Below are 26,537 nucleotides of genomic sequence, written 5' to 3' on the forward strand. Positions count from 1 at the left end.
CTGAAATCGTTCATAAATGTAATTGAAATCATTTTTACATTCTGTCAGACAGAATATTTTTTATTTTAGATGAACAGCGGAAGATGTAATGGAATGTATCTTTTTGTGATCTTACTGTAGAGTTCCATGCAGCTATTATTATTAAATTGAAAAGTCTCATTCACATTTTGATGATTACTAATGATATGATCATAGAGTACATTTTGGATTTTCTTAATAATGGGAATTTTGCTACTGAACTGTGTTGCATTTATATAGGAGTTTAGTACGACCCCATTTGGAGTATGCTGTGCAGTTTTGGTTGCCTTATCTGAGGAAAGATATTTCTGTATTGGAAAGGGTTCACAGAAGGGTGACTGAACTAGTAAGGGAACTTTCAGATTTAGACTATGATACCAGACCTAAATAGGCTTAATGTATAGCCTGGAAAAAAGGAGGTTCAGAAAGGATATGATTCAGTTTTTTTTAATTTATCAAAATGAATGATGTTAATAGATTGAATTTTTGCACGGAAAGCAGGAAGAGGGGGCATTGTTTTAAGCTATTCAAATCTCAGGCTAACCTGGAAATAAGGAAAAACTACTACTTTAGTAGGGTTGTGTGTGTGGGCACTTGGAACAGCTTATCGGAAGAGGTGGTAATGAGCAAGGGGGTGGATAGCTTTAAGAGGGCCATCGATCTTCATTGGGGACTAATAAATTGATTAGGACTAGCCTAGCTGGGCCAAGAGCCTGTTGCTGGTCGTCACATTTGTATTTGTATTGTATAAAATCAGGTTAATATTTTGTAGTGTATTCAAGTGAATCCTTATTTTTTCTTGCATAAGAACTCATCTACATCTGATAATTTTACTGAAATAAGTTTCCTCCTTGGCATGGTTGGCAAGGTTTTGGACACTGCGGTAAAAACCACAGAAAAAAACCCGATTTTTACTGTCCTGTCCAAAACTGTAAGAAAGTGTCCAAAACTATATTTTTAGAAAAATTGTATTCTGTGAGAAAACATCAAAAACAGTATAAAATGTATCAAAGTAATGTTTTATATTGAACATTTATTCAATGAGAACACTAAACTTATTAATGCAGCTGATTTTAATCTAGTTATATAGAAGTTGAATTCATGATTAAAATTTCAATTTGTATGATGCAGGAGTTAATTTAGTTTTTTTTTTTTTTTGATATTTTAGTAACGAAATTTTCTTATGTTTATGCATGTGTGCAAATGAAAGCAGGGTTAACAAGGTCTTTACCTTCCAGTCCCTTGTGTCAAAAACTACTTTTTTAAAAACTATATTTTGTGAGAAAATATCAAAAACAGAACAAAATGTGTCAAAATTATTTTTTTGACTATTTAATATATTTATTCAATGTGAAAATTCAAGTAAAAATATATATGTAACTTATTTATGCAGCTGATTTTAATCTAGATTAAAAATTTCAATTTGTATGCAGGAGTTTTTGTTTTCTTCCATGAACCAAATATTTCGACATTTATACAAATACAAATGACGATCAGCAACAGGCTCTGGGCCCAGCTAGGTTGGTCCTACTCAATTTACCAGTCCCCAATGAAGATCAATGGCCCTCTTAAAGCTATCCACCCCTCTGTTCATTACTGCCTCATCCGGTAAGTTGTTTCAAGTGCCCACCCAACTAAAGTAGTAGTTTTTCCTGATTTACAAGTTAGCCTGAGATTTAAATAGCTTAAAACAATGACCCCTCGTCCTGCTTTCCGTGCGAAAACTTAATCCATTAACATCTTTAATTTTAATAAATTTAAATAACTGAATCATGTCCCCTCTGCCTCTATTTTGTTCCAGGCTATACATATTAAGCCTATTAAGTCTGGTATAATCTAAAACTGAAAGTCCCCTTACTAGTCTAGTTACCTTTCTTAGAACCCTTTCCAATGCAGAAATATCTTTCTTCAGATAAGGCTACCAAAACTGAACAGCATACTCCAAAAATGAAATCTTACTAAACTCCTATGTAAAGGCAGAAGAACGTTCTTAGATTTGCTTGAAATAGATTTATTTATAAACCCAAGCATTCTGTTGGCTTTGTTACTTGCAATGCTGCACTGTTGACTGAACTTGAAGTCCTGATTTATTAAGATACCCAGATCCATAACATTTTCTGCCTGACTAATGAACCCTGTAAACTATAACTTGTATGCTTACTTCTGTGACTTAAGTGCAGCACTTGACATTTCCCTACATTAACTGCCATACTCCATTTATCCGCCCACTTAGTAATATGATCTAAATCCTCTTGAAGCTGTTTTACTTGTTCGTCATTTTCAACAATCCCCAAGACTTTTACATCAGCAGCAAAACAGTTCATGCTTCCAGAAATATTTTCATTGATGTCATTCATAAAAATAATAAACAAAAGATGCCCTAAAACTGATCCCTGAGGAACCCTGCTTAAAACATCACTCCATTTAGAATAATTTCCCCTCACAACTACTCTTTACTTCCTTCCAGTGAGCCAATTTTTAACACAAAGTAAAGTTTTTCCTCCTAGTCCTATATCAGCTAGTTTGTTGAAAAGAGCAACATGCAGTACCTTGTCAAAAGCTTTTTGAAAATCAAGATAAACAACATCCACACACTTTTTGTTATCTACAGCTGAGGTAGCCTTGTCATAGAAATGCAATAAATTAGTAGCACACGATTTACCTTTCCTGAAACCATACTGCTAACTAGTCAACAGACAATTAGTCTCTAAATAAGAAATTTATGATCTTAATTTTGATCAAAGTTTTGAAAATCTTACAAATCACTGAAGTTAGATTAACAGGTCTATAATTCCTTGCATTACCTTTAGACTCTTTCTTGAAGAAGGGCATTATGTTATGCATGTGTGTGAAAAAAAGTGTTCAAAATAAAGTGCAATAATTGACTTAAATGCAATAAATTACAATTTTTTATATAGTTACAGAATGTATTATATTAAAAATACGAATTAAAAAAAGAATAGCACAAGTTTTATAACATGAGTGTTTAATCATCAATTTCTTGTTCTTTAATCTATGATTTAAAAAATAATTTTTGTTAAAACATCATGTAAAACTTATTTGTAAAAACCATTAATATTTTTTTTTTTTTTGCACCTAAATATTGCATTTAATAATAATCCTTTGAGCTATAAATGGAACTGAAATTAGTTGTCTTGGTAGCATTGTGAATTTCCTTTCATAGCTCTACCAACTGTTATATAAAGAAGTGTTTATGTAATAGTTATTGGCAACTTTTTTAAGTAAAATATTTTTTAAATGAACATTTTTGGAGAAAAATATTGTCAAATACTCATTAATTAAACCTCATTAATATCTATATTTATGCATTACGAATAGTGCAGTAAACAAGAATTGATTAGATTACACCATTTTAGCTTTAGTGATTTGGCACGTTCTAATGCTGATATAGTGGATTTGCACCACGTTATTCAACTTACACGTTTTTTTCATCAGTAATTTGTCTTAGCACTTACTTCCCACACACAGCACAACATTATTTGGAAGCAAAGAGTGGAACCTTTGCTTAGAAACCAAAAAAAAACCCTGCTACGAATGATCTTCCTGAACCGACTTTCATCCCTTTAGCACCACTGAAAGCCGAAGATCCCAAACCATACCAGACTAAACCTTTGCTTTGTTAGTGTGTATTGAATAACCCCTCAGTGTTTTCCATTCTAAATGTGACAGTTAAATATAATGGCAGCTAAGAGCACTGCTACAGCCAGCGAGGATGAGAAGATAAAGAGAGAATTTCTTACAATAAAAGAAAGATTTTTATGCATCACAACAGTACTATTTGTTAACAAAGCTTTTTAAAATATCGGTATAAATTTAGTTTTTTATGTAAGAAATAGTAATATATACATAAGGAATGGTTTAAATATTTGAGGGTTTGTTTACAAGTATCTAAAATAATACTGTATGTTTACAGGGTTCATGCTAAAATTTTAAAATTAAAGTAGAGGGTTTTTAAGTGCTCATTTCCATTTTTAAGGGCTTTGACTTAATTTCAAAAGAAGTATTTGTAAAATATATTTCAGAAAATTTATAGGTACAATTATGTACCAGAAAAATAAAGGGCACTATCCTTTTTTCCAAAATCAAGATTTTTTAAGTACCATCTTAGTCAAAATTTTATGCTCTATTTCGAGAGATAAAACACAAAGATTTGATGAACAAATTTTTATTTTATAAAAAAGAAAAATTGAAATTCATCCCTTGCATAATTTTATTTTTGTGACTTAAGGCCATTAATAATTTTACTTGCATACATTAAATGCATAAGCATGCTAAATTTATTCAGGAAATAAAAAATTGAAGATCAAATCATCAAATGAATCAATACAATACCCCTTATAAGAGCAAATAATAAAACAAATAGCCCATAGCTTTGTTAATTAAAATTTCCTAACAAGGTCTTTACAACATTTACTCTTTTTAACACTACATACACTTTATCTTATCAGATTTTATTTACCTAATTTTATATTAAAAAGATTTTGATCGGTTAAAAATAAATATCAAAAAAGTCAAAGGGAAAGATGATATAATAAACTACACACTGGGATTTTCCCGCTTATTCTTCACATTAACAAGAAATTGTATGCAATGTTTTATAGTTACACAAAAAATGTTTTACATCTTTTATGAAGTTCAATTTTTGCATAATTTCATATCACAGGGCAGGGAATTTCAGTAAGCAGGGCAGGACACTAACTGGATTAATAATTTGCGATTCCTTTCAAATAGGTTACCAAATATTTTTGATTTGAAGTTTTGCAAATTTTAAATTCACACTCCTATTTCTCAATTCCGTTCCTCTTTATCTCTAAGCAACATTTTTACTATTCGCTGCTTATTTGCACGATTCAGAATCAAATTCTAATACGGGGGGGGGGGGGGGGGGGACCCTTGAACCACTCAAAAATATATTCTTTAGAAAATAAAGAGAAAATTAATACTGTTTGAAAATTGGAATTCTCTCAAAAATCAAATGCATGCAAATAATTTGCCAACTAAAATGAAGTGAAAAAAAAAATGTATATATAATAAACTGAAAGCAGAGAACAGCAAAATATGTTCAAATTAAAAAAAAAAAATTGAAATACATAAAGTATGAATAAAGGATTGAAGCACTCACAGCAAGCAATTGGCACGTGCTAGATTTGGGCATGTTGTTGTTTGATCTTAAAAGTACCACTTTCAATGCGGTGGTAGTCCCTGAATCGTTTTACATCAATATCTTTTATTCTACTAGTCGGAATGCAATGAAGCTTTGTACCCTAGCTGCTTTTAGTCTCAGGAACCGATTAATGTAGTGAAAAATAGGGGTTCCCATTTGAAAACTCAGAGTTTATGTTCTATTTACTTTGCATATGGTCCCTCATCAAAATTTAATTTACGTAGTTTTAAATAAAATTTGCAGCCCCATTGAATGACTGTTCTTTTTTCCCAAGCACATATAATAGCCGAGTAATTAAGAGTATTTTGCTTATTTTTTTCCTATGATTGTACTTTAGCTTTATTGTACAAACTTGCTTATTTGGTTTCTGCTGCAAAAAATGCCTAATACCAACATTTTCCTATTATTACTGTTGAATCCCAAATGCATTTCTTCAAATTTCCCGAAAACTCATTTGCGCGGGTATTGTTGTTTACCTGCCCACAGCAGTATCAATTCCTTGAACCTATACAAAAATTGAAGTTTGCAGTGCATTTGTTTCAAAAAAAAGTTCAAAGAATCTGAAAAAATGGTAGAAGGAGATTCAGTTCTATCATTCTAATCTAGAAAATTCTACTCTTAGAAGAATTCCATTCGCCATGTGGGCACCAGTCATGAACAGCAAATTTCTAACAACATTCAACAAACTGGAAAAAGACAAGAAAAGAAAAGTAACTTTCAATTTTCGTTTATGTAAAATCAAAGGACTATGCTGTTTAATTATAAATTCAATTACAGTAAAACCCCTCTAATGTGGACACTAACAGGACAATTTTTTTTGTCTGCAATAGAGGGGTGTCCACAGGACAGGGGTTTAATAATTTTATTTGCCTTATAGTCGGGGAATTAAATATTGTCTGCATTTGAGGGGTGTCCAGCAGGGGGGTGGGGTTACTGTATATTTATTCTAAAGAAAAAAAAAAATATTTAATCAATTCTATTCAATTTGTGTGCTAGCCAAGAAGCAGCATTGTAAATAGTGTAAATAAAAAAAGAAAATTTTGTAAGATGTTCTCTGTCTCAGTTTAAAATTAAGCTAATAAATTGAACTAACAAGCATTGTACAGATACCTTGGTGCAAGTTGAAGTGAAATTTCACAAGATACAAATTTAGATCAATGCAATAATCAATGAGCCAGAAGGACACTCTCACCTACTCACATAGTAAAACATGGCAACCAAAAATTGTAAAGCGATGAGACAAGTCTTTAAAATTTTTTGCTAAAAATAACAACAATAAGCTTAATTTTCAAAACATGGAATATTTGTTAATAGCAATGATAAATTAAAAAAAAAAAAAACAGTAGAAATAAACTCTAAAAATGAGTGTAAGTACTAAAAATCTGTATGTGTGAGCATTCAGGGTCTATGATTTTCTATAGTATCATTCTAACCAGTGAAAAAAAGCACAGGTTTACCCATTCAGACTTTAAGTGACATTTAAGCCCTGATGGTTAAAATAGGGATGGAAAGCTGTTAAAATGCGAGGGTCAATTTTTTAATCCTAATCTCCAAATTGACCACCTGAAAAAGTTTGGTCCTTGGGATTAGCCATAAAACAAAAGCTTATGACAGTTGATTTACAAAAAAAAAAAAAAAAAAGTAAGGAGATACAGTAAAACCTGTAAAGTTGACTTTTTTTCAAGTACAGAATTAGCCCTATATCATATGAATCAAACTCCATAAGTTGACCACTTGTTTTAGTTGATTTTAAAAGTTGAACACATTGCATGTGGTCAACTTACACAATTTGTTTACACTGTAATAGCAAACTTCAGTTTTAAGGGACCTTATTATTTTTTTCTTAAATGGCAGAAGTTTGTAAGGAGCGTATGAACCCTGCTTCTGAAAAAGTCAAATATACTGTACACCCCAAGAAGAAATACATAAACAACTCTCATAAAGGGTGGATCCAGAAATTTTTCTAGGGGGAAGAGGCGATTGATTTTGTTACTTGCAACATATCCTGGTTTACAAATGTTAATGACTTCAATTTACAAAAATTTCCGCTGTAGAGCCCCAAACCTCCCTTCCATTAACTTAAATGTTACAAAAAACATTTAAAATTGCATTTTTTGATCTTCAATATCAAAAAATTACCAGTGGAACATCTTTCAAGGAAGAGGCAATCACCCCCATCATTCCTTTATTGCATCTGTGCCTGATTTATAATTTTTCAATGTATTCAACTTGCACGAGATGTCTCGGAACATCCTCCTTGCCTAAATCAAATTTATACTATTTTTATTTTGTTAGTGCAATCAATGCACAATATGTGCATCGATTGTGTTGTTGATGCACAATGTTTTATGCACTGGATTTGAATAGGAAAAAGAAACACTATTAAAAATATATATTAAATATTTATTACAAATTCATTCATTTGAAAATAACTTTTACTGAATACAAGAAATTGATGTTGTACAGCACAACAGTATAAAGTAAATATTCGATATTCATTTTGTACAAAAGTTTTGCTGACTATGATCTTTAACACTTTTCCACATATGACTAAAAGCAAATGAAAAATACAACTATACACATATTTAAATCATTGATTGAATTGATTTTGAAGGTTAACCTCAAAGCAATCTAAAATAAACATAATACTGTGTGAAAAAGGTAATAACAATCTTTGGATAAAACTTGTTCTATTATGAGAACAAAAAATGGAGTACATATAAATATAAAATCTGAAATAAACAACTGTCTGTACACGAAATGCTGACTGATATGACGCTGCACCTGAACAGTACCTAAATATTTCTATGAAACATGATATTTAAATACTCTGAGCAATTGATTATTTTACTTTTATAAGCCCATTTAGGAAAGCCTCTTTTTAAAAATATTTGCTATACAAAGGGTAAAATTATTTTGAATTTATATTTTTAACAGATAATATTTTACAACATATATAAATAATTTTAAGTAGAAATGATATAAAATTGTAATAGTTTCCCTCAGTCTAGCCATTAATATCAAGGCCATATGAAAATGAACACATGTTTTCAGAATGGAAAGCTATCAACAACTGCTTTAGTGGCGTATGAGTATATGAGTGGGTACAAAATATAAGTATACAGACATATTTATATGCATACCACACCAAGTAAACAAAATGTGGTACAAAGACACTTACATATGCATACAATCAATACATATACAAATAATATATATATATATATATATATATACACACACTCATATAGAGATTGATGAATGCATGTATGTACATATATATCTATAATGTATATATGTTATAAAATCTACCACATAAGAAAAGTAAATTATGACTGAGCAGGTCACAGAATTGTGCATCTTCTCCGAGGCTTTGACTTGGATGGTTTAATAGGAGGTCTCTCTGCTGCTTGAAATTTTCTAAATCAAACAAAACATGAAACAATTAAAACATAACTTAAACAGTATGGTTTTAAATACTTTTGAACTTGTATATGAATGCAAAATTAAAATACAAAATTTAATACTAATAATTGATCTCCTGAATACATATACAGTTGAAATTTGTTAACACAAAACTCACAGAACCATGATGATTTTTCCATAATTTAATGTTAAGCCAACATCATCTTATCTGATGAATTATTAGGTAATTTTTAACTCACTGAATCAAATGAGTAATTCATGTTAAGTGTCATTTCATGCTATGTGATTTTGAGTTATCGAGGTTTGACTGTATACAGTACATCACAACTTATTAGTACATTTGCAATTCAGTGCAATTTAATGCAGTGAAAAAATATTGCTGTCAATATGTTCAAATATTACATATGCTTGGTGCATGAGCCTCTATGTTATTTAAAATTTAATTTTACAACAACTCTGGTCGCAAACTAAAAAAAAAAAAATTAACATATGTTAAACTTAAAATATTTAAATTTTTTTCTAGATTACATGCAAAAACATGGAAAGGGGCAGAAAATCACAAACTAAAAATTGTCCTTAACATTATTATGTTCAACTTTTATGAATGCAAAATTTACAAATCCATCAGTATCTAGATAACTGACCAGGAAAGAAAAAGTTCAGGGATAGGTAAATGAAGATAAGATTTGATTAACTGCTATAAGTAAGATTTGCTGGTGTGTTGTTTGGGATGTTTTTACAGTTGGTTTGGAATGTTCCAGAACATGGTTTTTGACTTGTAACATTGAACAAAACCTCAGGTCAAACCAGTTGGTTTCAAGGGTCGTAGGCTGGGCTTCATTGACTTATGAAAATAAATAATTTTGATTTTCCTAAAGAATCAAAATTTTATTAAAGACAATTTATATTGCTAAATTGTAATTGAGATTTCATTATTTGGGTTTCATGCAGAAACATTACATGATTGTACTGTTTGAAATTTTGAGCAGATATTTCTATGTCTCAAATCCTGTTCTAACTTGAGAATGGAGACATGGCTATAGCCATAAATATGTCTGATGACTCATGGAAAAAATGCGGAGTAAATTGGGAGTGCAAGAAGAAGTAGTGAATCTTCACTTGCATATGAAAGAAAAGCTAAGGACTGCAATGTATACATGCTGGTAATTTGTTAAGTTGCTATACAAGTGCAGCAATTAAGCATGTTGCATTGTCATACAGCAATACAGATTATGGTTTTAAAACTATTTATTTTAGCGAGTATCGAAAATTATTAAGGGACAAATGAATGTCTCACAGGTTTAACTAGTAGTATTATTGAGTGAGCACAAAGTGGCTTCGCTACTAAATCTATGACGCGCTACAACCTTCTAGTTGACATTTTTATTTCATCTGGTTTTTTGATAAAAGTGCTAATTTTACTGTAGGCAGGATGTTCTGTAACTTATCTCACTAGGTAGACTATGGCAAATTTCCTACATTTAGACCACATTCATTGCAACAGCTGCATCAAATCTTAAGTTCATTGAAGGTAGGATTACTCTTTGAGGCAGTGACTTCGTTCAATCCACCTAGTTGAGTACTGTTTTTTTGCAGTGGACACAGTTGCTAAAACAGAATCCACCTGTGCCTCCAATGGTTAAGCAAGCAATTAATCTAGTGCATTTAAATTAAGCACAAAAAATATGTATCAGCATATAATTTAAATATATACTATTCCATTTCTAGAACTCAGAAAATTAGAGCACAATGCACGCAAATGCATTAATTACTTGCATATTTTAATTATTTGGCCAACATTATATAGAGAGCAATCTGGCAGGAAGCACTTTTTGATTGAAATACAGAATTAAACCCTGAAAAGCAATTGCAAAAAGGAATTATTTGGCCGTACAGAATATTTCAACATCTCTTGAAATTAAGAAGACGATTAAATATTGCAAAAAATGCTACACGGCTCCCAGTCATAAATTAACATAAATTAACTCCACAAAAGGGAATAAATTAACATGGTGTAGTTGTGTATGAATTTTGTTTTCTTAAACATACTACATATTGAGTAACTTTTCACAGTCCCCAGAGAAATTTGAAAAGGTGGCTCGAGGTGAGAAAACATTATAATGCCAAAATTTTAAAAGATTCAGAAGTAAGTTGTGAAAAAAAAAATCCGAAATAATTAAGAGTATAAACATAAGTATTCTTAAGTTTGGCACAGCATTTAAGTAAAATGTCTATTAATCAGTTTGAGACACGAATATTATATTTTAATTATCAACACAAACTACAAAACGTAACATACAGTTTTTAGACAAGAATAAATGAATGTATTTTACTTTCTTAAGCATTAAAAGACTTTTTTTTAGTAATTCTATTAAATGTAGTAATTTATTTCTTTTGATATGATTATGAGTGACAAATGCTCGGGGGGGGGGGGGGGAATTTGGAAATCAAAATATTTGAATTAGGAACAAAGAGAATTTTTAGCTAAAATCCGTATTTTATGATACAAATTTATGTTTTTCATTACATTATCTGGGACTAAGATATAGAGATTGAGCATTTTTCTTTTCCTCTCTCTCTTGAACCAGATGAAAATGAACCAGATTTTATGAAAACAGTATTGCCTAAAAACATTTTCTAGTGCAGTAAGTAGTAACATAAAATTTCAAAATTTAGGTCTTAAAAAATAAATCACATAAAATATTTAGAATAATTTTAAGATCTCATACATCCATAAAGTATTACTTTAGTAACACAACAAACATGGAGCAGGTCAAACAATTCCCAACATCGTTTTGATAAAGGTGATAAAAAAACTCTATTTTCTTGCTGTATTTACTTCAAACATTGGTAGTTTTTTAAACAAAAAGTACTTACTATTTTGCATAGATTTATTTAAAAACTAACTTATGTTTTTTCAATAAGTCTCTGCCTTATTCCATACTGTAACACTATTTGTAATTACCCCCTGAAAAACTGCTAGTGAGCAGAACAGTAATGGTAAATAGTGAGCCAAATTAATATTTCTTTGGTTCTTTCTTCAAATCTATTGATTTATACTATTCAATTTTCTGTTTTTGCTCAAACCCTTCAGAGACTGACAGTATGAACAGTCCATAACCATAACAGGGTATTACAATAAGGTAAAGTAAATGGAAATAATCTTTCTAGTGATTCTGATGAAGATTTTCATTCTGATTTTGAACAGTTTAGGCGGCAAACATTAAAGATTCAGAAATTTTCAGAGATCCTGTATTCCCCTTTGCCACCCCCCCCCCCCCCATGCTAACATGTGAATATAATAATGACATAAAAGAAATGAAAAACATTCTACACATGTAAAGAACAAATGTCCAGTAAGTTGGGGGGGGGGGGGGGGGGCATGCTCCCCTGTGGCCTCTGACACTACATCTATGCTAAGGCAGAGACTACTTATTATTTTTTGACATAAATTAGTTTTAAAATAAATATATGCAAAACTTTTGGTACAAACTTTCGGTTCAAAAAAAAAAAAAAAAAAAACTAATGTTTAAAGTAAATGCAATAAGGAATTGGAACATTTGCATCAAACTTATTATCACCATGTTGGGAATTGTTTGACCTTTCCCATGTCTGCTGCATTACCAAAATAATAATTTGGTCATCTATAATCAAAGTCATAAAATTCTACTGAATATTTCATATGATTCATAGTATCTGCTACATTTCTAGTTTTGAAATCCATGACTTTCCTGGACTTTCCATGACTTCTGTTCATAATTTTCCATGACTCAAGGGATGCAATTTTTCCAGAAAAAAAAAAAATTCACAAGAGTATCTAAATTAGTGTTTGTGAAAATTAAATTTCAACAAAAATTCAAATTAAAGTGAAATGTAATTAGCTCAACTGTTATAATTAAAAACAATTTATGCAACAATGACTAGTGATTCACATGAAATAATTACAGAATTTTAACCTAATTATTTTGCAACCAAGGACATACATTTATAAACCTAAAATTTTTGAAAATATTTTTTGGATTCCAATAAATCATACAAAATTTTTATATGAATAAGAATTTAGAGAAATTGATTATTTTTACTCCAAAAAAATCTGATATGATACACAATAATTTTTCAATCACTAAAAATGCTGAAATTATTTTTTTAAAAAGCTATTAGTTTTCTAAAACATCTTTGACTAGCAATAATTTAGTAATTACTAAAATTAAGTTTACGATAAATAAAATAAATACATAATCAGAAAAAAAAATACTTAAAGTATTTAATAACTAGCTTTGCAGACATTACCAGATATATTACAGCCTAAGTTTTAGAAAAGGCGAAAAATATTGAACAAATTCTCAAATTTGTGATTTTTGCAACGTTTTGGGACTTCATAAAAATTTTACCCTTGAAAAGTCCTTGATATCTGTATTTTATCGATGTTCCAAACGCCCTTAATTAAGGTACTTTTTGAGATCAATTTTATTTTCTAAAATCTTCATAAACTTAAGACACTGCTGAAAATCAAGGATAATTTCTTTGAGTCTCTCCACTCGGATGCAGATGACTTAAAAGTATCGAGTTGAATGAGAGCGTCAAAATTATAAGTCTAGAAGTCCTCAACTACACAGTATTAGACATATGAGAAGGGTTAAAAATAAGGTTGAACACTTAATTATAAATGTTCAAACGGAAGTATAATATGGTAAACAAAAACGAGTGAGTATTATAGAAGTGGATGCAAACGGATTTTGAAATGTGTGAAAAATTGGAACTGACGCATAACAGCATAAAAAATGGCTAGGATGCGTAAAATTTTGCACCTAATCTGTACACTTCAATAAATATGCATGTTCTTAAACTCAAAATCCATGATCAGTTGTCAGTTTCCATGATTTTTGAGCATATTTTGCTGAAAATCATGACTTTCCATGACCACTTTCAATCATAGTCAAAATCCATGACTTCCCATGACTTTTTCCCAACTTTCCAGCTGCGTGGACACCCTAATGATTATTTCTAAGGCAAATTTTATAATTCTATATAACTGCACCAGAAAATGTTTCTAACTTGAAAATACTGCTTTTGTAGAATCTGGTTCATTTGCATCTGTTTCATGAGAGAGAGGGAGAGAGAGAGAAAGAAAAATGGCACAATCCTTATATCTTAGTCCCAAGTAATGTAATGAAAAACAAATTTTCATAATGAAATGTGGTTTTTTGCTAAAAATAAACTTTGCTCACAAATTGATAATTTCAATTTCTTAATGTTTCTTTTTTTTCTCAAGCATTTGTCAGTCATAATCATACCGAAAAGAAATAAAACACGAGATAAAAGATAATCAATATAAATAGTCCTTCAATGCATAACAAAGGAAATATGTTTATTTACTCTTGTCTAAAATGCGTATGTTACATCACATAGTTTGTGTTGGTAATATGATACATCAGAGGTTCCCAAACTTCAGACCTCCGTGGACTTCTCCAGAAAAATTACGAACTTTACTTTTAAAGTCTTTAATTAATGAACAGACAATAAAAATTTTTTGGAAGAATGTGTCCGTATTTATTTGTATAATATTTAATGACTAGGGTTGAGCTAATATCAGGAAAATGTCTAAAATTTTGAATGCAGTTTGCGAAAAAGAATAAGACTGATCATCCAGTTTTAAACATTGTGTTATGGACTAAAGTGCTGAAATTTATGCCAGTATATACAGCAATTATTTCAGAGAAAGTACATATATTTTGTACGCATCCAATTAAGACGATCACAATGTTTTTCATGCACAGTGTCGAAACTTTAAGCAGCAATCCAAAATTCAGCAAAGTTCATGGTTGTTCAATTTAGGGTAGTGAACTATAAGCAATTGTAGTAAAAAAAAAAAAAAAAACTTTGAAAATTTGATCCGTACAAATTCCAGGGTGTTTTTTTTTCTTTTGAACACAACATTTTTATTTTTTTTTAACATTGTTTAAACTTAGGTGCAGCCCTTACGATGGCTGCCGCCCATACGCTAAAATTTCAATTTCCTTAATAAATATTATGATGTGGGGCTTACGCCAGGTGTGGTACAGTAAATAAAAATAGAGAACACAAAGTTACATAAAAAAACGTAAATATAAGCCATGGTTTTTTTCATCAGAAACCCAGGTGAACTGGACTTTTTTTAAACCGTTAGAATAATATATTTAACAGTTGCATTTTTCTCCTTCTCTTAAAATACAATCAATTGCAGATTTAGAGTATGTTCAAAACCACTGTTAGATAAAACTTTCTATATCTATAATTAAGATGTTTCTAGTACAAAACTGCAATAACTATTTCAGTTTTAATGGATAGCAATCCATTCTTTCACAATAACATTAAATTCATTTGCATACATATTTAAAGCCTTGATAAAACAAATCTATTTTTTTGCATGAAGGATTCAAAATTCAAACAATCCAAACCTCATTCTTTACCACACTATCTTTTCCCTCTTCAATTTTACTTGGAAGCTGCTTGATGTTAATGGTTTGAAAATAAATAAAATGATACTTAAGTTTTGCTTTTAAATTAAAAAAGTGAACTACAGTACTGTAAATTTGGCATGGTTGATGCAAGTAAGAAGAATGCTACATACTTGAAAACAAAACCAAATTTTAATAGTTCAGCTCTTTTGTTGGATCACTTTTTGCTTATGTGACTGAAATTTAGCAAACGGGAATGATTTCCTCCACAAATAAAATAAATTAAACCATTTACATTCTTAGTATTTTACCTTTTCCTATTAACTTTTTCTTTTAAAATTTAAAGCTTTATCTAAGTAATAGGTAAAAGTTACAACTTTACTTACCTAACTTGCCTTACAAGCTCATAGAATGCATTTTCAACATTGCGACCAAGCATGGCACTGCATTCCACAAATGGAATTTTTAACTGCTCAGCTCTTTGTTGTATCTCATACGATGGAACCTAAAAATTAGAATTGAAAGAAAAAGAGAAAATTAGAAAGTGTTGAGAGGCAATTCAAAACACATTTAGGCATAAAATATGAAAGAGTGTTATTAAATTAGCAGTGCTGTCAACTTTCCGAGAAAGAAACCGGTAGATGATTACAACACACTGCAATATTGCTTTTTTCATCATGCTTAGGATTTTTTTTCTATTCTTCCAAGTGCGATCAAATACAAGTATTTCAGAGTGTATAGACAATTAAGAAAAATGCTCGTCCAAGTGTCTCAGTAAAGCTATCACAAAAAGTTGGGAAGATCATCATAAAACGTTTAAATTAATAAAAAAGTGTTTTATTTTGAACAAAAATACTTTTAGGGCTTGTGAATGTAACAATTGTCATTCCCAAAACAATCTATGCTAAAATATTGTTTTGCATGAATTCCTTACATACTTACTGGACTTTGAAAAACATACATTTTTAGTTCTTCAGTTTTGGAGTAAGAAAGTTGTGCAGAAACACTAAAACAGTGAAACTCCAGTAACTCAAAACACAGATAACTCACCTACCCCGGTAAGTCAACATCTATTTTTCTGACCATTGGCCCAATACTAACTTTAATGGGCAAAAACTTCTTAACTTGACACACATTTGCAGGAACCCCTAAAAGTCGACCTCCACTTGCAGTTTTAGTCCTCTTTTTGCAGCCAACTTTCTTTCACATTGAAAATTTCTGAGAATTTTAACACTAGAATTATGGCAATCTTTCTATATCTGGAAATATGGTGGGGGACATTTTGACCCTCTGAGAAAAAGTTTGCATAGTTCACTACATAATGTTATATACTTGCCAAAATTAGTTTATTAAAAGGATGCAGAGATTTTAAGGATACATAATGAAGTATTTAAAAAAAGTTTAAAATACCCTTAAAATAACCAGCATTGTTTCAGCTGCAATTCAGAAACTCACTGCTAAAGTTCCCTTTTTTGTACAAAAACATTAAGAATGCTTAAGTTCTTGCAATATTATGTTCCAAGAGGCATTTTTGAGTTTATTTTTATTTTCAGCATCAGTAAACATATTTGCATTTCTTTTTTTACCAAAGGGGTCAAAATGATATCTGCACCGACTTCTAGGTATAACTCTAGTTTAGGCCTAAAAAAAATTTTTTTTCCTTGAAAACATTATATTATTATGCAGCACAATGAATCAGGAAAAGTCAAGGAAGGATTAAACTTTTCATAAAAATACAGAGGAGCAGTCAGCAAAAAAAGTTAAGTTGGGGTCAAAATGACCTCTTCCGCAATTTTAGTGTTAAGCAATAGTTTCTTGGTCAGTCACTCAATTCTTTTCTGAAAAGAGTTTATTTAGAGAACTAACCCTTGTATCCATGGGAGTCAGATACCAGACTCAACTGCTGGTGCAATCCTAAGGCTAGGAAGGAGTTGAAGAAATACACACAAAACATGTTTTTCAAATACTAGTGAACAAGACTCGATAATGGACCTGATTGACATGGACTTCATCCTTTTATAAAAATTATGGATTTATTTCCTCATAAGGTATTCAAAAAATGCTATTTTATTATGCACTTTCAAAGAAAAAATAAAAACCCTTTACTAGAATTGATTTTTTGGCGTGAATGGTAAGCACTAGTAAATAAATGACACAGGAAACTTGTTAGGAATTGAAGTTATGGAACCTTGGTAAGTTAACACCTGCTTACTTTGATATGTTTCTGTGTTTCCTTGGGGTGTTCAGTTATTAAGGTTCTATTAAGTTTTAAAAGCACACCCATGCACAATGAAAATAGCTCATTCTTAAAATAATAAGAAAGAAAGGACTATCTGAGCACCAAATTTTTTATGTTTAATGTGAGAGAGTTTGACTTGCAATACAAAAACCATTTTAAACTAACTATATAATCCTGTCTCTAATAAAAACCTACACTTAAGATTACAAAGGAAAAAAAACCCTTTGGCTCAGTACACAACGACAATTTACTGAAAGTACTAACATTGGAATTCCAATGCAGTAGAGTCTTGAAATTCCGAGGTAATTGGGGCTCATGCTACCAAGGCTTAGCTGGAAAATTCTTAGCAATTGAAATTTCACTTTTTGGATGACATAAGGATGTGTTTTCACTCAAACTTCAAAAGAAATTTCCACTTTTATTACCTCCGAGGATATTTGACTACTTTTTTTCAATATTTGTACAGGTTTATGTGTGCAAACTGGTAGGCAACCAAAAAACATATTTCAACTGTCCCTAAATCCATTTCAGCTAGCCTCGGTGAGATGTCAGAATGTATATGTGCGTGCTTATGTATGTCTCTTGTGTGACACAAAAATGGTTAGCCATAGAATGTTAAAATTTCATTTACACAACTTGAATGCCTCAAGTTGTGCATTTCCCATTTTTATTCTAATCAGTTGAACATAGAGTTGTTCACTTGTTCTTACGAGCAAAACAATGTTAATTTTGAGTCATTTTTGATATCAAATTTTTTCTCCAAAATATATCTTAATCCATCTTTAGTAGTCAAATATTTTGTACCACTTAGCAAGTGTTGTTGATATTGACCTCTTGATTACATTATTTAATTCTTTATTGTATGTATTTAAGGAAGTTTTATATAGTAGCTAAAGATTTCAATTTTCAGATTTTAATATTAATCATATTTCAGATATTTAAAGACATAAATGAATAAAGCACCTCAAATTAAATGGAGTCTCGGACTTCTTAGACTAGGGTTTTCGAGACTCGACTGTAATTTATTTTTTTCATACTAGGGCATCCTTATGACTATCCACACAACTTGAACACACACAAAACTTTGCATTTATACTTTTTCAGACTCCAATTCTTTGCAGAGGCAAATCTAGATGCTCCAGCAGTCAAGTAACAACAGTGTTGTTGCAAAACACATATGCAGTGGGAATGATGACATGGTAAATTTACATCAAGTCTTTGCTTAAAATGCACATCAGAATTCGCTTATGGCTCCGAAAAGTGAGGGTGATGCTCCTGTTTATACAGAAATATTTACAATAATTGTTACATACTAGCCGCCATGTGAGGTCGGTAGACCTGCACTCAGAGACATGGTTTGCAATATTGTTGTCAGACGTCATCACTGCAACGTCACTGTGTACGTCACAGCGAACTGACATTCATGAGTCGAAGTTACCTGTTTGCGACATTGCTTGTGTTGCATACGAGGGTCACAAAAGCGTCTTATTTTGGTCAGTGTGCTATTAGGGTAAATATGACGATGGCATTTATATAAAAAAAGATTATTTGACAGTAATTCCCATAGTGTGAAAAGGGAACTCTTTCCGCATCTTAATGATTGGACATTTTCTATCTCATAATCTCAGGACTAAAACTGCAAAAAGGAGTAAAATTGAATGTTCTATAATGCACAATTTACCTGCCTTAACCCCCTTGCGGTTGGGCAGTCCCAGAATTACATGTTAAATGGATGAGATATCTCATCAAGAACTGCAAGGTGGTTAATTGAAATCAAAATTCCCTAGTTTTCGTGAACTTGAAGTTAACACAGAAATGTCAAATTTTATAGTAAATACAAGAAAGTTTACCACATTTCAAAATAGAGTGATTTGCAGAACAAATAAGGAAGTTTAAAATTTATATGAAAAAAAAAATTAAAAAGTGAAAAAACATACCACACGTTGAGCTTCCAAATCACATTTATTAGCAACTAAAAGCATAGGAAACTCATCTCTATCTTTGACCCTTAATATTTGCTTGTGGAATTTGTACATTTCATCAAGGCTAAAAAGAGAAAAATTTTAAATACACGCAATTTAATACAGAAGCATTTTTTTGATACAAGGCAAATAGCAACAAATCCAAAGCATAAAGTAGTACCTCCAAATAAGAGACAGTAATGGAACCGGATCGCCATTATAGTTTGGACAAACCTGACCTGGTAGCATTGTGAGGAAACAGCAGATCCTAATTGCAGCATTACAATGCTGTCAGGTTAGGTTTGCTCCAACTATAGGATCATATTTTACAAATTTTCTTTGTGAGTAAATAGCAATCCATTTAAGGAAAAATTACAATATTAATTGATAATGTAATATCATGCAGTGTGAGAATTAATACAAAAGGACTTTCTTTACATTTAAATATGCTTACTATTCATTTTGTTTTGCATAATAATAATGCTTATTAAGTAGAAGACTAACTATTTAAGTAAAGTGTTCATTTAACAAAATTAAAATTCTGTTTCAGCATTGCAAACCTATTTATCAATACAAATATTTAATTTATTTGCTGACATCTCATGGATTTTTTTTTTCTTTTTTAAAGCTTTTCACTGTGCAAATTTCAAAAAATCTTGTACTTTTAAAACATCAATTTCATTTACAAGAACTTTACTATTAGAAGAGTTAAATCTTAGGTTGTACTTAAAGAAATGAAACTATAAACTACAACCTAAAATTTAATCTTTCATACTTAAAACTTTAAAAAAGCTTCAGGCTGACAACTCATACCAAGCTTTCCTTTTCCATCAACACCCAGAATAATCAGCCTTTTCAATATCAATCTCTTTAAATGCATTTTAATCTTATACTGTAACACTAAACGGATTTAACACATTTTTTAGAAAAATGTAACACAGGGTTACATTTACAGAGCAACTGCAAAGTGGAAAAACAGCAAACTAATTTCGCAAGGGGAGATAAATAATGTTTTTTAAGGTTACTATAAAACTATTCATAGATAATGACAACTTTTTTTGTAAATATAACCAGTATATATGGCAAACAAAAAGAAAATTTGGCCATAGCAATCGCAAAAGAATTTTTTGTAAAAGTATAATTGTCGATTATTCTGAGTATCTGCTTTCAGATTGAATAATATGGTAAAACCTAAAGGAACAGGAATTTGAAAAAAATGTCCCCTAATAAGAAGTGTCTACTATTTGGCAGAGTCTGTTAAGGGAGGTTTTACTTGCTACTTAAGCTTGATCGTAAGAGAATTAAGGTCCAGAAAAATATATACATAACTGCAGTTTAAAAGCTTTTTGACATTTCTATAGGAGACCAAATCCACAATAGAATTTCTTTCAGTTTAGAACTAAAGGTTTATGATTGGTGTGGGAAGAAAAAATTAGGTGCGGGAAAAAACTGTATGTAATTAACTGTGTTTTACTTTTATTTTCTTCACTAAATAACAGCCAGATTTCATATGGGACGTAAAAGCATGCTTAGAAATGTAGAGGCTAGGGATGTGTCATTCATCAACGAACGGGTTTAAAAGACTGATTCTTCAAAATGAATGGTGCAGTACAATCTCCTAAAAAATGAATGTTGGTTCTTTCGAACAATTAAAGTAATTTTAGTTTGCTGTAATATTAGTGATAGCTATTTAATAGTTCTTTCTATCTCATTTAATTTCTTAATTTTAATATTTTTTTGACAACTTTTGATTCATTTTCTCATTCAAAATTGTTTTTATCTTTATTTTCCCCTTCAAAATGTTTAATATGAAGGTATTCAGCATTTTTTTTTTTTTTTTGTATAATTTTTTAAAGATCTATCTATCTAGCAAATTTGACATCATGCCATTTTTATATATTTTTTTATTAAATAAAATATAACTATTTAACTTTGTGGCATGCAGGAATCGAACCTGCAACTTTTCGAATTGAAAGCAGATATCTTTGCCCTTGATTACCGAGAAATAGTTTACAAAATGTACTAAACAGCTTTAAACATCTAAACCCAACAAAATAATTCTTGATTTAATTTTTATTGATTAAATTTTTATTGGTATATTTTCTAAGTGTTAGGTAGTCTCTTAGAGATATCCCCTGCAACATTTTAAAATTAACGAAGTAGTTCCAATGAACGAGTTCAGTTTGCACTTGTGTGGGTCAAAAACATGAACGATCTTCTGATGAACGGATCATTAAAAAGAACATTGCCCACCTCTAATAGATGCTTAGGGGGAAAAAACTTCACGGCTCAGAACATCATTTTTTGGCACTTTGTCCGAAAAATAAGATTTTCTACATTAGTATCTTGGAAACTAGTTTTCAGTATGGTTTTAGAAGAAGAAAATTATGAAATGCTAATGTGTGTGATGCATTTTTGTGACAAGGTCACTATGATTTAAAACAACTAAAGTTTTGTAAGTGTTGTAAATATTTATTGTCAAAGTTTTCAATAAGGTTCCACATGTTGCTCTTCTCAGCAACCTAGTTGGTACTGGAATAGGAAGAAATACTTGAACTAGAGTTAAAAATTGAATGAAAAGAAAAAAAAAGGTTATTGTTAATGAAAATCATTCTTGATGGGGTGATCTTTTAACTGGAATTCCTCAAAGTTCAGTTTTAGGGCCTTTTTCTTTAATTGTATTTATGATACTAATGAAAACTTCTGAAAACACCAATAGCTTTGCTGATGATGTCAAAGTTAAGGTGATTGTAGAAAATGAAGAACAAGCAGAACAACTCCAAGAGTATCTTGATTATATTTCTTAGGATTGTTCAAACACAAAATTGGAAAAAAATTTCAAGAAGTATTCAAGGACTTTTCAAGGATAAAATCAGCTCTTTCAAGAAGTTGTCAGGACTTTTTTTTTTTTAAATGAGGAAAAAAACAATAATTGTTGATTCAGTTCCAGTTCATATAAAAGTCTAGATAACCTTCTATACCACACTAGAAAAGCTCCAAAATCAATTTTTAACAGTGGACAGTAAGGATCAGTTAGACTACCACTGACCTAAAACAACAACATGAGTCCAATACACTCTCACAAAAAATATATGCCACCAGAAGGAAACAAGCTATCTCCATTAAACTTAACAAGTATTACAAAACTAAGTAGAATTCCCTCTGCTGACAAATTATCATTTGAATGCTGTTTTTACGGATGATCTAGTGCGATTTTGATCATGATTTTTTGGATTCTCATATATAGTTTTTTATGGCTGATTTTGTTGTTTTCTTACAATTGCACTGGACATCAGATTTGTTTTATTTTACTCTGAATTTTAGGTAAGATTTCTATATTGATATTGCATATGCTGAATGGTACAGCGGAGTGTCATTATCGATAGCTTTTTGGATTTTAATAACAGATGAAGCTATAGCTTTAGGTATAAGCTCCCATTTATTTTTTTACATTTTAAAAGTTGGAGCATTGAGCCCAATGCTATTCTGTTTTATTTGGCGGATTTTTGGAACTTTTACAATTCTCTTTTAGTCTGAAGTTTTAATTTTTCGATTTTTCAACCATGAGATGGAGTTTCCACTGCTAATGAGTACTCCATCATTTAAGTTTTAGTTTTCTATTTATCTATGCACTGATGTTATAATTTGTTCCATTTGCACTTTCATTGTTCCTCTAGCATGCTTATATGTATATAATTTAACCTGATAAGAAAATGTATAATTTAATTGCAACAATATAAAACTTAATGAGTTTCTAAAGTTGTATATTAAAAAGCACTCTGAGATACATTTGTTTATTTTTACTATGTTTTGCATTCACTTTGCTACTATAGAACTCCATTTTAAGTAATGATTTAGGTATATTTTTTTCTTATGTTAGATTTGTGTTGCTTTTGCCATCTCCTTTTCCAAGACTAAGTTCTGCCTGTTGCAGTTATTGGATGTACCTCAAATTTTTCATCAAAAAATTTATCAAAACTTTAGGTATGGTCAAAATGTCTGCTTTTCTTGTATAAGTGAATGATGGTGATAGTCTATTAGGATAAAGAAAAAAAATCATGGATTTCTTCTTATACATGACCTTTCAAAGTAACATTCCATCCACCATCTGCTATCATACGCACAAGCAAGAAAGACATTTTTTTCAAATTGTACATAGTCAGAGGACTCAGTTCAACTTTGTGATTTGTTGTTTTTCCAGAAAAAGCGTATATTTTCTCTGAACTTTATAATTACTGTCAGGGATAAATGCATGCCACTTTTGAGTCCCAATAACTGGTAGATTTCTCAAGCCTTGATTTTAAAAGCTACTCTTTTTCAACTTATTGTTCATTATTTACATTTAAAAAAATTATCGAAGATAAGATTTCCATTCCTGACTGGACTGGAAAAGGTGTTAATATGTGGTTTTTGGTTGAACTTTGGAGGCTAGCTTTAGCAGTCAGCATTTTATTGTTCAACTTGCCCCTTTACCATGAACTGCAGCACAAAAATGCACTCAGCCTCAATTCCATCAAAATCCTCCTTATGGTAGCAGAGATAAATTTAAAAAAAAACCCAGTTTTTGTATTGAGCTGCTGAGTCATCAAAAAGTAGCACAGCTTCTTCAAGTTAAGCAGAATATCCCTTAAAAATTCTATCAACTTTTTTTGAAAAACATGAACAAGAACTGTATCATGCAGTGTGAGATGCATACAATGTACTGCAACTTGATTTCCTGTTTTATGACTTTTGTTGTAAGAAACAATAGGGTGTATTGTAGCAATAGAATTGTTCCAATGTGAAACCCTTGTGTTTTACCTTGCGATTCAATTAAATAATTGACTACAAAGTCATATGTTACTGTAGTTTCTTTTTTTTTTTTTTTCCAATGATGACTTATTTTCAGAAAAAAAAACTGTATTTGTTGTTTTGCTGCAAAATCATGTCTTTTAAATGTACTAACTGATTGCAAAATGATTGTAGTAATCAACAGTTATTTATTGTTTGTAACTTATAAAATCAACCATGTTTTTCGTCAAAGAATTTGATCAAGACTTCTTTAAACTAATCGATTTTTGGACAGAACACAAACTTGTAGAGAAAGCATGATTATGCCGGTGGATTACGAATTTTTGTTATATATTCCTTGTAACTATTGAAGGTATTGTCACACTGAAGTCAAGTAATTTTATTTAAGTTCCTGGCAGCAACCATCACTTTAATGTTCTGATGTGCTGTACAAACACATACTGAATGAGTGCCACTAACACCAGCTATAACAGCAAACCTGTTTTTATGCGGTCTTATTTATGTGATTTTTTTTGTGCGGTACATTAAAATTTAAATCATATTGGGATTCAATTGATAAGATAATTTTTAAAACGAATGCGAGGTAGTATCCTCAAGTGACGACACAGGCACCTCGACGGGAAGTCATATGGTAAAAAACCTTCCAAAATTAAAAAGAATTGAAATATTTACACAGTGCAAAAAGATTGAAATTTCAAACAAGGCATGTAATTTTCGGCGAAGTACGTGTTTGATGTCCTTGGCATGTTTTTCAAACATATGTTTTTGACAGATATTGCGGAGGATGAAGATACGAGGGGGGGGGGGGGATAGAAAAAATAAAATAAGAATGCGGAAATCGAAAATTAAGAAAAATCAAAATCTTTTCAGATTTTAAAGAACAATAGGAGTGTTCTGAGGCCTGAAAGAGGGGAAAAAAAAGGAAAGGTTTTATAAGTCAACAGAGAAAGCCTGAATTTCGGCAAAAGCCGAAAATATCTTATTCTTGCAGGCTAATCCAGAAATGAAGAAAAATTACTATCCCAGTCAGGTGTTAGAAACAGCTTACAGTAGATAGCCTTCAGAGAGCCACGGATTTTTGCCCGGGACTAACAAATTGACTCGCAATGGGCATGGCCTGGTTGGCCACAGAGCATGCTCCTGGTTTTTAGTTTTGTATTTGTTTTAGGAGGAAGAAAGAACTTAAATTTGGTGCATTGTGGATCATATTTTCCATCTCTTGACTTTTATTAATGCACTAAGACAGTATAAATAACCTACGTCTCAATAAACATAAAAAAACATAACCAGATCTATACCAAATTTATAGTTGAGAGGTATTAAATCTACACTGGTTTCTTTTCCATGAAGAACAATACTTTAAATGCAATTTTTTGTATGTTGTTTCCAAACGCATAAAAAACTAAGAACATTAGATTCAAGTGAAATAATTTTTCAAAATGTTCATCTATACTTTGAAGATGATTGTTGACTGCGTTGAAGTCAAAAGTTTCAAATCCTGTAAAGTAAGCAAAAGATTGCATTTCAAAATGCAGATGTTCTAGGAATAAAAGACAGAAAAGCTCAAAAAACAGAATCAGATGGTCGATAATGCAAGGGAAGAGACGAAATTGAAATCACAAGACATAAGTACAAGGAAAAATAGACAAAGAGCAAACAATTTCAATTTCAAACCCATTTTGGGAGCATATAAGCTTTGTTTTCATGGTTTGTATCTCAAATTTGCTGAACCATCTGTTTTAATATCAGACTAGCTTTGAGATAAGGTTAGCAATTTTACACTACCAAAAAAAAAAAAAAAAATGCAGGGAAAAATTTCTAAAACAGTAAAAAGGAGAACAACAAAAACGGAAAACTGAGGATCCATAGAAGAATGTCATGTCTGATAACAGCTGAGCAATTAAGAGTTTCATTTTTTTCCCCATGACCATACAGTCTAAAAACACAACAAACTAGGAACTTCTAATTAAAGGAAAAAGAACAAAAGTAAAAAAAGAAATATTTGTATTTCTTTTTTTAAAAAATTAGTAGTAAGAGAATATAAAACTATGAAATTATGTAGCTGATTTTTTTTTTTTCTGTTCATCTTTAATATTTCTAATAGACAAGTATATTAGGCCTATGAACGAGAATTGTTTTTGAATAAAATAATTAACATAAAATAAATTCAGAAGAAAATATTTTCAAAACGATACTGAAAAACAGAACAAAAAGACTATTTTGCAGTCAAAGATTTTCATATCGAGTGAATTAATACATTTTGTGTATTTAACATCGTATGAGACAACACCTAAAATTCAGAATTAATAGTACCTGTTGCTGTCAGTCACAGAAAATACCAACAAGAAACCTTCACCAGATCGCATATATTGTTCCCTCATTGCACTAAATTCTTCTTGACCAGCAGTATCTAAAACTGGAAAAGAAAAAGTCAATTAATGACATCTCATGAATAAAGAAATTCATGGGGTGAGAAGAAT

The 26,537-nt window shown here is 30.8% G+C and overlaps 1 protein-coding gene across 1 annotated transcript in view; it reads right to left on the reverse strand.

Annotated features, from left to right (window-relative positions):
* Positions 1 to 7,647: 7,647 nt before the first annotated feature.
* LOC129231847 (ras-like protein 2) overlaps positions 7,648 to 26,537 on the reverse strand; it is a 49,623-nt gene continuing 30,733 nt past the window's right edge. The window contains exons 3-6 of the mRNA XM_054866229.1: positions 26,371 to 26,473; positions 19,243 to 19,351; positions 15,453 to 15,571; positions 7,648 to 8,623 (exon numbers count right to left, since the gene is read on the reverse strand). Coding sequence (XP_054722204.1) covers positions 8,548 to 8,623; positions 15,453 to 15,571; positions 19,243 to 19,351; positions 26,371 to 26,473 — 407 coding nt within the window. The 3' untranslated portion in view covers positions 7,648 to 8,547. The remainder of the gene's footprint in view (positions 8,624 to 15,452; positions 15,572 to 19,242; positions 19,352 to 26,370; positions 26,474 to 26,537) is intronic.

Source organism: Uloborus diversus, chromosome 10 (genome assembly GCF_026930045.1).
Source record: "Uloborus diversus isolate 005 chromosome 10, Udiv.v.3.1, whole genome shotgun sequence".
NCBI classification, from domain to species: Eukaryota; Metazoa; Arthropoda; class Arachnida; order Araneae; family Uloboridae; genus Uloborus; species Uloborus diversus.